Source organism: Peromyscus leucopus, chromosome 1 (assembly GCF_004664715.2).
Source record: "Peromyscus leucopus breed LL Stock chromosome 1, UCI_PerLeu_2.1, whole genome shotgun sequence".
Taxonomy (NCBI): domain Eukaryota; kingdom Metazoa; phylum Chordata; class Mammalia; order Rodentia; family Cricetidae; genus Peromyscus; species Peromyscus leucopus.
In genome coordinates this window covers 102,839,166-102,852,955 of record NC_051063.1, presented here as the reverse complement: position 1 = coordinate 102,852,955, position 13,790 = coordinate 102,839,166, and the positions used below count along the sequence as shown (strand labels likewise).

Genomic DNA, 13,790 nt, shown 5'->3' with positions numbered 1-13,790 from the left:
TACATTGTCTTTGGGTCGGTTGTCCCGTCTCTCCCTGCTTTCCTTTCTCCTCTGCTTGTTTTCACCAAACTGCACAAGCTAGCTCTTTGAGGCGGATTCTTGTAGGAGAAGCTCCGTTTTTGCCCTGAGCTCCATCTCTTTCTGCCATGCAGTAAGCCGTAGCTGCCCCTCCAGAGTTCATCTCTAGCAGTGACGCAGACTTGGAGGGTCCTGGGGTCCTGGCCTCAGACCTACCCTCCTGGTTGTGTCTAGGTGTGTGTCTATTGCTGTAATGAAACAAACACCATGACCAAAACCTGTGTGAGGAAGAAGGGGCTCATTTCCCATCAGCTCATCATCCAAAGCAGTCAGGGCAGGAACCTGGAGGCAGGAGCTGATGCAGAGGCCATGGAGGGATGCTGCTTACTGACTTGCTCCTCGTGGCTGGCTCAGCCTGTTTCCTTATAGAATCCAGTACCACCAGCCCAAGTATGGCACCATCCACAATAGGCTGGGCCCTCTTCTATCAATCACTAATTAAGAAAATGCCTAACAGGCTAACCTACAGCCCAATCTTTTCTCCTTCTTCTCCTCCTTCTTCTCCTTCCCCTCCTTCTCCTTCTCCTCCTCCTCCTTCTCCTTCTCCTCCTCCTCCTCCTTCTCCTTCTTCTTCTTCTTTTTGGTTTTTCAAGTCAGGGTTTCTCTGTGTAGCCCTGACTATCTTCGAGCTTACTCTGTAGACCAGGCTCACCTAGAACTCAGAGATCTACCTGCCTCTGCCCCCTCCAAGTGCTGCAATTAAAGGTGTGTGCCACCACTGCCCAGTACAGAGCCCAATCTTATGGAAATAGTTTCTTAATTGAGGTTCCCTCCTCTCAGATGACCCCAGCCTGTGTCAAGTTGACACAAAACTATCCAGCACAATGTGAGTTACTGCTTCTCTGATCTTATCTTGCTCCCCTTCTGTTCTTCTCCTACACTGTACCTCACCAGTACCCAACCAACTAAGCCTCTTTTTTTTTTTTGTTAGATTTATTTATTTATTATGTATACAGTCTTCTGTCTTGCACATATCCATGCAAGCCAGAAGAGGGCACCAGATCTCATTACAGATGGTTGTGAGCCACCATGTGGTTGCTGGGAATTGAACTCAGGACCTTTGGAAGAACAAGCAGTGCTCTTAACCTCTGAGCCATCTCTCCAGCCCAAGCCTCTTCTACCTTGACCTACCATTCTCTAGTCAAATTATACTCATTATGGAAAATTTGTGAGTATTAGCATCATCTGTCTGATTATAGAAGATTTGGAAATAAGATGAAGAGAATTTAAGGTTCTTTAACTATTCATGGATGCCAGCTCTGTGCTGAACTGTGGGCTAGACAGCAGAAAACAAGGAAGTCACTCCAGGAGTTCAGAGTCTGATATGCAGACGGGCGAATGAGTCAGTGGAGTAGTCTAGAAAGCTTCCTGAAAGAGAGGTCAATCGCAAGTGAAAATATCCTGCCTACTGTCCATGTATAATGCTACTCACATTGTTACTCCTAACCGTTACTGAGTGCCTCTAGGACTGTGCTGCGGGCTTAACATACACTTTCTCTGTTTCTGTAACAACCCTGTGCAGTTGCTCTTAATGCTCCCATCTCACAGATGGGAAAACTGAACAGGCAAGAAAGAAGGAAGTGATACACAAAATCAAGTTGTCTGTTGGATTTTAAAGGGATGTGCCTCAATGGTACTGTGAACTCTTTTGAGACCATATCCACATCTCTCTACATAAGTGGCCTTTTTGCCTAAACCTGCTGGCAACCATGTTTTATATGCCAACCCAGAATTCCCCAAAAATGTGAATTTAAAGACACAGGACTTTTGCAGCATTGGATTTTCTGCATCTATTGCCAGATGGCAAATGGGACAGTGACAGGGAGGGGCTGGGAGACGGACTCTGCCGTCGTGTCCCTGCTGTGTTATGTCCTCATCTGCCAGGCATTTGTGATACCTGCTTGGCCCAGAAGGTGACTCTGACATCTCTCCTTCCCCCTTACCATTAGTGATTTCTGCATATTTAAAATTATCTGTAATCCTAATTTTTCACTTTATTCTTCCTTTTAAAATATATCACTGGCTCTCAGAATCTCTGTCACCTTAGCTGGACCAGATGATTTTCTTGCAATGAGCTCTCAGGTTCTCTGGGTCTTTCAGCAGTCCCCAGGCCTAAGCTTTTCCCCCCCGGGGAGATCCACAGTGGGAGAGACCCAGCCACTGGCTGTGGCCTGCTGTCCTCCTGTGGGAGAGACAGGCATTCTTTGCTCCATTATCAAAAGAACTGGCAGGTGTCTCAGGAGGGATGTACAAGGTTGTGGAGGTGGGGTGGCTCTAGGAAACTGGCTTGCCCACCTTCTGGCAGAATGGGCAGGGCAGGCTTTATAGAAGAGGTTAGCCTAGATCTCACTTTGAATGATTTCAGTACATGGAGAGTTTAATACTTAACGCCTAGACCATTTTCATGTCCTAACTAAGAGATGAAAGAGAGGTAGAAATATATCTCTGTGTACATGATGGCAGATAAAACAAAAATATGGGGAGCTATCCCATGATGAATATTCAGCTGAGGGGGATGCGCGCATGCCAGCCGCAGCTCCTTTCCCGCTCCTCACTCCACTGAGACTCACGAGGAATTTATTGCTCATTTTAATCACACCCAGAGAATGAATTGGCAGGAATATTAGGCAGATAGGCCCGTCCTATATATTTTATTTGCATATCCCAGTGACAGCATCACAAGCACCATTCCTATCTCTATATTTTCTCATTTGCTTCAGGGTAGCTGGGGATGGGATGCTCCCCTGGGCCAGCATCCCAGGCTGAGATGCTGGTGCTCCCACCAGACCCAAGTGAAGCCGCAGGAGAGGTGGGACAGGCACCCAGGAGGGCAGGAGGGCACAGCTTCCTCCTGGCACCGTGCTCCGTGCCCCGTGGTCCCTGCTGCACATCTCAGCACAGGGACCTGCTTGCCTGTCTCTGTGGCCCTACTGAGGGCCACATAGGTGCTAGCTTCACGGGAACACGCTTCTCTGAGGTCTCTCCTCCCACCCTTCAAGAACTTTCCGTTGAAACATATTTGTATAAGGAAGATGTATATATCAGAGACATGGTTTGTGTGTTGTCACAACAGCCCTGATAAGGAAATTATCCCAGAGGCCTGTCCATTTCCTGACTTTCCCACCTTTATTTTGGTCCAATTTCAGAAATCATGGAACCAGTTCCAATAAACTTTTTATTGGACCCCCAGCTGCTGATATTTTATCACAGTGGTTGTGTGTGTAGATAGGTAGGTAGAGAGATAGAGAGGTAGATGTGTGTAGGTAGATAGATAATTATATAATTATACATGAAGATATAGGTAAATTTTTCTGATACATTTTAAGGTTGTACTCATGGTGATTCTTTATTCTGTGTGTAGGGGAGGGGTTGTTTGCTTGCTTGTTTGTTTGTTCGTTTGTTTGTTTAAAACAAGTATTTGACTGGGCAGTGGTAGCTCTCATACTTTTAATCCCAGCACTTGGGAGGCAGAGGCAGGTGGATCTCTGTGAGTTCCAGGACAGGCTCCAAAACTACACAGATAAACTTCCCTGTCTTGAAGGGGGGAAAAAAGGGATTTGTTTGTATTTTGGGGATTTGCTTTTTTCTATAGGGATTGAACCCAGAGCCTCAGGACCACTGAGCATGTGCACTACCACTGAGCAACATCTCAGCCCACCTTGTCTTACATGCTGTCAACACAGTTATCAAAATCACAATGTCAAAAATAATGGGTATTGATCATAAATAACCCTCCCATGATATTCAGATTCCCGGCTCTGCAGGATTCTCTTTGCAAGTAAAAAAGTCTGGGTTCCTTAAACTGCATCCGGCGGCCCTCATGATCCTCTGACAGGGACTGGTTTCTCAGTCTCTCCTTGTCTTTTATGATGCTGCCATTGTCACAAGTACAGGCTGGTTATTTTGTAGAATATCCTTCACTTTGGGTCTCCCTACTGTTTCCTTCTGATTCAACTTGTTAGATATTTCTGACCAGAACACCCTCGGGTTTATTTGCGATAAATTCACTATGTAACCCAGTAGTAGAAGCAAAGAGAGCAAATCTGTGTTTTAAATCTCATCTTCATAATTAGACCTTAAACTCGGTGAAGATGAGGCTTCTCTCACCCCAGGCAGAAAGTACAGGCTCCAGAGGCAGCCTTCCAGGGTTAATGACTCTCTCTCCTGCCACCGGTAGATCTGGCTTGAATTCCCTTATCTCTCCAATCAAGACAGTGACTCGGTCAACCTTCTAGAGCTGTGAGGATCAAAACACTGACCCCAGATCAGTCAAGACCCATCAGTGATGCCGAAATCTAGAAACTGAAAGCTTGCAAAGTGACAGAATATTTACTTCACAATGTCAAAGCCTCCCCTAAAAATAAAGGGGAGAGTGGCAGTAGAGAAACCTGGCAATTACCACCTTATTATCCAAGGGATGGAGGATGAGGAGCCATGGGATTGTCAACATCACATGCCCGGAACCTGAGAGCATCCCACTCCTTTCCTCCCTGTACCACTTGCTTGCCCTTCTTAACGTTCCCTCGCCAGTTTAGGAACAACCCAGCCATTTACAGAGTTGTGACATGGTCAAAATCACACAAGTAAATTCAAGCCAGGTCTGTTGGCAGCAGGAGAGAGAGCCCTATCCCCAGCAGGACGGCTCTGGAGCCTGCAAAAGAAGGCCCAGTACAAGCAGAGGCAGGGGGCCCTCTGGGTTGACATAGAGAGCTGAGATTTTTAAAACACTTCTCTAGCACATAGAGGAGGGACTGGAAAAGTGAAGAATGGGCTGTGGAAGCTGACCTGGTGGTCACCAAGTCCAGCGGGACTGACGCTAGCTACCCTGGAGTGTGTTTTATGGACTAGTTCAAGAGGCTTTCAAGTCCATTCCTACCTGTCACCCCATAGTCTCCTCTTCCCATTTGATTGGTGTCCCTCGGACTTACTGTATTTTTTATATAACTCAATAAGGCAGTTAGTTTCCTTGTGTTGGATACCCTGGATTTCCTCGGCTATCGTCACTTCACACCAGTCTCCTCTGTGCCCTCTAGACCCTTTGTTGACCTTCCTGTGTAGTTCTTCCTATCACCACATTTCAGGGACATGAAGTCCTGACCATGACCTAAGTTCAGATCTGAGTTAGGAGTCAGAAGTGTGGGACACACCTGAGGCCATAGGAATAGCCAGTTTCTCTGGCTGTCTCACCTTTCCAAGAGAGCTTGCACACTTGGCTGGACCTCTCTTCTGTTCCTTCCCCTACACCTCACAGCACTACTCTTGTCCGGGGACTTATTCTGCCCACCTGCTACCAGCACACAGCTGCCCTCTCCTTACCAGCTTCGTTGTCAAGCCTGTCCCCTAAGACATGCCTAGTCATCAAGATGCTTGTCATGCCTTTCACCCAAAGACCTCCTTTGCAGCACCACTCAGCCCTGCCACTCACCTTGGAGTGGAACAAGCTTAGCTAGGCCTCCCAGCCCTTTCCTGTAAATGCTCTCATAGCCAGGAGGAGTGCCATATTAAATCAAGACTGATGGAAACCAGGGGCTCTGATTATCCAGCCAAGATGCAGCATGGGAAGCTGGCTACTGCCAGCTCCAGGTGAGAGTGTCTGAAGATAATTGTCCCAGGCTTTTATTAAGAAAATGGTCACTCTGCACAGCTGCTCTCCTGGCAGCCCCTTCGCAGGACCTCAGTCCAGCACCCTCTGCTTCTCTTGGCTCCTGACCTGCCATGTCTTCTAGGTAAGTGGAACCCTCCTAAAGCAGACCCTTGAACTCTGTCCTGACCTTCCTCCTCCAGCCTCAAAGAGCCAGGCACAGTGATAGCCTGCATCCGTGCGGCTCTCAGAGCTTTCCTCCTTCTGCATCCTCTCCCCTGAGTGAGCAAATGCAAATATACGGACCAAGTGTTTCCCTTCTCCAGTTCTTCGTTTGTTTGTCCCCCAACTGACTAACTTTCCATAAGGCTGGGCTTGGGACAGATGCCTTTAAAAAGTGACCTGGGAGTGGGGAGGGGCTGGAGAGATGGCTCAGTGGTTAAGAACACTGACTGCTCTTCCAGAGCACCCACATGGCAGCTCACAACTGTCTGTAACTCCAGTCCCTGGAGATCTGACACTGTTATACCAATGCACATAAAATCAAGTTAAATTATTTTTTAAAAAAGTGACCTGTGCCTAGTATGGACAAGACCCTAGTAGTGTAAAACAATACAAATTAAAAGGTGATTTAGCACACTTTTTAGTACAAATTCTTCTATACCTTGGCAAAACAACACAAAACAGTAACATGTGGCCTCATTTAACCCCCAACCTGCTGCACATTTTTTAATTTGTGTGATGTTCATGCTACATGTATATAAATGCAGAGTCATGTATGCCATGGTGCACGTGTGTGTGTGTGGCAGTCAAAGAGCAACTTTCAGAAGTTGTGTCGTCCTCCTCCCATAGGGTCTATGGATTGAAATCAGCCGGGCAGGTCTGCAGAGCGAGAACTTGAACCCAGTGAGCCATCTTGCCAGCCCTCCTGTACATTTTTATCAAAGAAATCTATACACGTTCAGAAATTTTTCTAAATAAATAGCTATTTCAGACTTGATGCTTAGCAGGATCTGAGTGTGTTCTAGGAGTTAATTTCATTGGAACCTTTCCCAAGACCATCTAGGAAGCTCCCAAGAAACCAGTCATTCATACCCGTTCCCCCATGCTCTCTTCCATAGTAATTAGAGACTCTTGCCCTTTGTCCAAGAAATTAATGGGACTTCTAAAGCAACATACAATCCTGACCCCAAAGAAGAGTTACAGGAAGAAGAAATGTTTTCTGGAGACTACTTGGGGAACCATCATGGTCATACGTCACTCAGCAAGTGGAATAAAGTCTCATTAGGCATTACCTGGCACAAAGGAGAGAGGTGTGTTCTATGAGGCCCCATGGAAAATATGCAGGGACAGAATTCCATGCCGTGTAAGGGGAACTGGTGGCCAGGATGGCTGCCTCAGGTCGTCAAGGAGTCTCCAGAAATAGACGATGTGGAAACAGCACCTGTGGACTGAGGTTCCAAGAGAGGGAGCCTCAGGAGGTGCTGCCCGGGCAGTGGACACCCAAGTGGACTTGGTTCCAGCTTCCACTTAAGCCAGAGCACCTCTGTGGTCCTCTGCCTGTGATTGAATTGATTCAAAGGAATCCTCCACCCTTGCCAAAAACAAAAACAGATGATAGATTGGCCAATTGCTTACCAGCCGGAGTAAAAAGAAATCGTATTTATCCTCGGGAGGCAGAGGCAGGTGGACCTCTGTGAGTTCGAGGCCAGCCTGGTCTCCAAAGCGAGTTCCATGACAGCCAGGGCTACACAGAGAAACCCTGTCTTGAAAAAAAAAAAAAAAAAGAAAAGAAATCGTATTTATCCAAGACTAGGGCTGGCATCTACTCAGGATTACAGTGCTTGCCTAGCATGAGCAAGAACCCTAGGCCCAATCCCCACTCCTGGAAGGAAAAGGAAAGGAAGAGAGAAAAATACGCTCAAACACTTGATAAGGGTAGGTACTTGGAAGACATCTCTGACTACCACTTTTTATCCACCCATATCTGCTGCGTGCCAGGCTCTGCCAAGTGCTTATCTCCTTCCCTCCTTAAGCTTCCTATAGGGTGGGTGTGAGCACTATCGCCATGCTGTGGTGAGGGAACTGAGATCCTGGGAGGAAAACTCACTACCCAAGGTCTCTAGCTCTTAAATGATGAGGTCATTGGAGTTCATATCTGTCTACAGAGAAGCTTTTTCATTCTGCCACATAACTAATTCACTATGAGCCAGAAGAGGAGCCCACCTTCAGATGGATAATGACTTAACACTGAGACCCTGGAGGAAGTGCTGAGCACAGTGCCCGGCACACAGCAGTCTCATGGCAATGTGTAAATGCGCCAGCAAGTCCTGGCAAGCCAAGTTGATCTTCAGGGTCTGTCCAAAGTTGACATCATTCCAGTGGGGGGGTGTGTGTGTGTGTGCAGGTGTGTGTGTGTGTGTGTGTGTGTGTGTGTGTGTGTGTGTGTCTTGCCATCAGCACCTCCCAGCCCAGTGGGCCTGAGTGCTGAATGGGCTTGTGGGCAGGGAGGAGGAAGAGGCAGATATATGGCTGGAGTTGGCAGAGCCAGGTGATGTATGTGGCGCCTGAGGGAGCTGCACAGTGACACTCTGGATTCCAGCCGGCAAGCGTCACTCCACTGGGATCGGCGCCGAATTATTGCTCCATATGAAAGCGAGGACTGATGGGAGCTTTCAGTTACAGACTGATAGCAACAGCCAAAATTGGATTGTTTGCTATTTATTTTTTTTAACTTCTGTCAAGGTCACTACTATAACAGGAAAACACTACACAAGCAGCAGGTATTTTTCATCCACTCTGCCCGCAAGAACCATCTGCAACCACAACTTCTATGACAGGGCCTTACCTTGGCAGCGCTCTCCCAAGAAAGATGCCCGAGTTACTAGGGCTGCCTAAGACCTGGCATTTGCCCCTCAGTTTAAGACTTGCCTGTTTCTGCTTCAGGAAATGATTCCCATCAGGCCTGTACCCTCAGCCCCTCTGCCCGGCTGCCAGTCCTCCAGCTTCTGCCGATGTCCTGTGTCCCAGAAAGCCCTTCCCCACAAGCATCCCATAATTGTCTATCTTCCCTTTTCTGTACACCTACACCACCCCATGTAGTGTTAATTCTCTCCCTTTTGTGTCTACCCTTACATTAATTTTTACACTCACCTGATGAGGATGCTGGGTCAGAGTCCATGACAGAAACAGCTGGAACCCGCCCTTAGGAAGCACTCTGTGGAGTCAGGATAGGCTGACAGACATTTTTTAGTGAAAGGTTCAGTTATGGACGGAAGCAGTATCCACTGTCACACCATGTGGAGAGGGCTGGTTCTGCTCAAGAAGCATTTGTGGGTAGGCCCTGCCACTCTTTGCTTGTCCTGAACAGTGGGGCTAGGGATGATCTGGGCCAGCCTTCCGTGGTCAGGAGCCAGAGCAGGACCCCTGGAGCCCCAGCATCTGCAGCTCTCCCCTGCACTGAGGGACCTTTAAGCCAAGGTCCTGCTGAGGCCTGCCTCCCTGAACCATTTGTTCTTTCCCCAGTACATGGAGAAGCAGAGGAAGCGTGAGGCGGAAGAGCGGCGCCGCTTCCCGCTCGAGCAGCGACTGAAGGAACACATCATTGGCCAGGAGAGTGCCATTGCCACCGTGGGTGCAGGTGAGTCCTCAGCACTAGTCAGGTGGGAAGGGTCAGGGCAGCTTGTGCTCCGCTGCAGAGATGCAACTCTTGCTGCCCCAAAGCCAGAGAGGTGCAGTTTATATCCAAGGTTATCATTTGCTGAGTACCATCTGTATGCCAGGCATTGTCTTAAAGTTCTTCGCATATTTTAGGTCATTTAATCCTTATAGCAGTGCTATGAGATGGACACTATCAAATGCCATTATACAGAGAACATGGTGCAGCATTTAAGAAATTTGCTTGAGGCTACTTTCCTGTGCTTAGAATTGAACTCTTGCAATCATCTGGTCCACTACCCCCATCTCCTGCTTTTAAGGTGGGACACCTGAGACTCAGAAAGGGGTGGTAGCTAAGCTAGAACAAGGCTTCAGTTTCTATATGCTAGCCAGCCCAGGACTCAGTCCCAAACTTTGAGAATGGTTTGCCAGCAGCTACACAGCTGGATCTTACCGAAAACATCTTCATTTCCCCACTAATGAAGGGCTCATTCCTATCCTGAGGGCCTCCTGCCAAGCACAACTGTCTCTTGACAGATGTGAACAGTGGGTGCTGGTGAAGGTAGGGACTTCACCTTTGTTCTGCAACTCAGACCCGTGCCTGTTTCAGGGTGACTTGAGTGAGGTGAGGCAGGGAAGCAGTTGCCTGTGCCAGATTAAACTAAGTGGGATGGGGGTAGGGGGTCACCCATCGAGACAAGTGATTTCCCAAGGATATTCTCTGCACTAGCAGCCACAGTTTCAGGCCTTGATTTACACCTATGAAGTCAGGAAGTCAGAACCTAGTTTTATGTTTTGAACAGGCCCTTTAGCCTATCTGCCGTTCAGCTAGAGTGAACTGTCCATGCTAGTCCTGCTGACTGGTCCCTCTAGTCTCTAAACATCTCATCCCATTGCATGCAACCCAGTGTCTGTTCAGGACTCACCAGCTCTACCTACTAAGAAAGGGGCCATCAGGCTGGAATCCAGGCTGCTCTCTTTGGGACATTCTGGGGACACATTAGGGAGTAATTAGAAATTGGTGGCAGTTACCCCAAGACACCTTGAGCCCAACCTTATCTCCATCATCCTCATGTATCATGAGACCTCATGAGCCCTTCACCAGGGGCCTGACTTCTTCAGCAGATGAATGGCGCCTAGGGACCAAAGATGCCGCCCTGTCTAGAAGTCAGAAGGTAACCTGCAGTATTATGGAGGTGCTGAGAAGAGCCACCACTTGAACCCAGTTTTGCTCCTTGATGCTCCTAGGTTCTAATTATACATATCTGCCTCCAGCTGCCACTTATGGGGTGGGCATTTTCCTAACCTCTGACCTTCACTTCTAAGCAGCCCCTCAAGCCCAGAAGCTCAAACACTCCCAAGACCAACACCCCCATGACTCTGAAGCCCACGCTTTCTATCTGCCACCAGCCCACAGTCTAGTCCCTGTCCTCAAGATGTTTTCTTGAGTTGGATCCTGTACTCTTGAGGTCACGCCCAGAGCTGATTTCTTTCACCTGTAACTGGGCACCCAGTCCCAGCTTGCCTTTTCCCCAGCACTGAGCTGACCTCTGGTGCCTGTCTTGGTGTCATCCCTTGCAATTGGTTCAGACTGGCTCATCAGAACTGTCAGAATATGTACCCTGGGAACTCCATTCCCTGAAAGCCTCTCTCTGTCTTCTGAACTCTGCATTAGGTCAGCAGTGAACTGACTGCCAGGAAGGCCTACTCCTTGCCCCGGTGTATACAGATTGGCCCTGCTATGGCTCTGGTGACCCTGCATAAGACAGTACCCTTGGAACCCATGTTGTACAGGGCAGTGCCTTTTTTTATTTCATTTGCTGTGCACCTGCCTTTCTGAGGAGCCCTACCACTGGATCACACTGCACCATGCTCATTCCTGTGACCAGATCCCAGAAGCTTCTGGATCCCCAAAAGAAGGAATGAGCAGCCTAGTAGCTGCAGTGCAAGCCTGATCAAAGCATGAGGCACTACCAGGACCCTGACACCTTAGAACTCCAGCAGGCATAGGAGGGTGTGGCCAATTTAGAGCCATGTCAGGCCTTTCTGGATTCTCCAAGATAGTGTCACATGTATGTTAGGGACTATCTAGATGGGGACAGAACCTGGCACCCCATGGGTACCATGAAGATGGGCAGCCAGAGAAGTGCTGCAGAATGAATTGATTTGATAAATGGCCATTTATTACCCTCACGAATTGGCTGAAACCAATTTCGGTCACATCAACCCCTGGTAAGTGCTGGGATATTGATTTGTGCAAAGTAATACAGTGAATTTATCAGTGTGATCCCCAGCTGCGGGGCTTCTAGCAAGGCTGGCGCACAGTTACTGCCTTACAAATGGAGGAGCTGAAGCACCAGCCCTGCAAACCAGGACCCCAAGGCCGCTCCTGTCTGTTAGGGTCACCAGATCCACAAGGCTAGCCTACATACCACATGGACATGGAGAGTGAGTTTCTCCTTCCAGAACCCAGTCAAGTGATGGAAGATGTCATCCCGACTGGCAGACTTCCTGGTGCTCAGCACAAGTCCTGCTCACCTCAGAAAGGCTGTCTGCTGAGCATGCTCAGAACTAGGCCTCCATTCACTGCTCTTCTGGATAGAAATGTAGACATTTCCTTGGCTCCGCCTTCTTTCCTTTTCATCCAGTACAGCTCAGGTATCGAGTTCAATCATTCTCTTCCATGTTTCTCAAACTAGCCTGTCTTCCTTTTCCTGTCCAGTTCTTTCTTCGTTGTTGTGAAGCAAATGTGGGGGGGGGGCAGGGACGGGGACAGGGGGATGACACACACGCCTTTAATCCCAGCACTAGGGAGGCAGAGGCAGGTAGATTTCTGAGTTTGGGGCTAGCCTGGCCTACAGAAGGAAGATTTTTTTTTACTTGGGCTCATAGTTCAAGAATACAGTCCATAATAACAGGGAAACCATGGTGACCGGAGCTTCCGGCAGTTGGTAGCAGAGAGCAAGCAGTTAATGCTAGCGCTTAGCTCGCTTTCTCCTTGTTATTGAGTTTAAGACCCTGCCCATGAAATGGTGCCACCCACAGATGAGGTGGGTCTCCCCACCACAACCCAGTCTAGATAATCCCACATAGGCATGGCCAGAGTCTTGTCAGCTAGGTGAGTCTAGAACCTGTCAAATTGACAGTATGAACCATCACACCCTGATACTCGGATGTGGCCATGCAGTGGCCTCCCTTCCTTCCCCTAGTGTTTCTGCTGGGCCACAGTGATCTTGAGAAAACACAGATCTAAATACCATCCCTCGTTGAAGCCTTCGAGTGGTCCTTATTCCCCTAATGGGGCGTATGGGGCTGCTGCTGCTGCTGCTGCTGCTGTTGCCGCCGCCGCCGCCGCCGCCTCCATCACTGCCCCTGCTTGCACTGCTCACACCAGCCACAACCACCTGCCTTTGCCTTCCTGCACACACGCTGCCGCTTTCCTGTCAGTACTGCCCTCTCAGCCTACAGCTCTTCAGGCCTTCCTGCCACCCTAGGGTCCAGCCCAGCCCTACACACTGGCTGACCCAGTTCAGGGGCAGTGAACTTCAGGCTCCTTGTAAGAAGACGCCAGGACGTGTTTGTGTTGTCCACTCCCCACTCAAAGGAGGTGCTGAGGCAGTTTATGAAATTCACTGACGAGGTGTGGCCCCTTGTTTGACCCTGTCAGCTGCTCTGAGGAAAGAAGAGAAGCTACAGCACCTGCCCTCTGGTGGCTCACAAGCATACTGGAAAGGGAACTCCAGTGAGGTTGTCAATTACAGCCATACTCCTTGGCCTTTGACCTCTAAAGTGGCAGCCGGCACATACCTGGGGGCTTCAGAACTGTGTCTAAGTAAGGACATAGGCCTTACAGACATCCCCCGCCCCAGGTCCCAGTAGATACTCTGAATCCCCTGAACTCCCTCATGCGACTCTGCCCTTCCCCGGCACATCTGCACCAGGGCCTGACCACATGCCCTTCCCTGGCATGCCTTCCGCTTCTCCCTGGACTTACTGGAACCCTTTTCCTGGCCTTCTGTGAACACCCGTCATTACATTGATGGTTTGATATCTACTGGGTTTGTGTGTCTTCTCTCAGGTCAGAACCTACTTTGTGTCAACTGTTTCCCAGGGTCAGGCCACAGTTGTACAAAGGTTGAGCAAAGCTGTACAGAGGTGAATGAAGACAGAGCCCATTTTGATACTGCGTGTAGACGAGGGTGACTCTGAGCTTTGAGCATCTCTGAAGAGCTGGTTCCCTGAGAGATGCCACAGCATGGAACAGTTGTGTTTCCAGGTTACTTTGAAAACCTTCTCACATGAGACCATTAGAACTTATCAAGAGGGGCTGCAGAGATGACTCAGCAGTTAAGAGGCTTCTCTTGCAGAGGACCCGAGTTCAGTTCCCAGCATCCACAATAGGTGGCTCACAACTACCTATAACTAGCTTCAGGGGTCTGACATCCTCTTCTGTCCTCCAGCTACCAGCATACAT

At 48.9% G+C, this 13,790-nt stretch overlaps 1 protein-coding gene across 2 annotated transcripts in view; it reads left to right on the top strand.

Moving 5' to 3' along the window:
* Clpb (caseinolytic mitochondrial matrix peptidase chaperone subunit B) overlaps positions 1-13,790 on the top strand; it is a 126,909-nt gene that overhangs the window by 95,191 nt on the left and 17,928 nt on the right. For both annotated transcript variants that reach the window (XM_028889025.2, XM_028889024.2), the window contains one exon: positions 9,185-9,299. In XM_028889025.2, the coding sequence (XP_028744858.1) occupies positions 9,185-9,299 (115 nt within the window). The remainder of the gene's footprint in view (positions 1-9,184; positions 9,300-13,790) is intronic.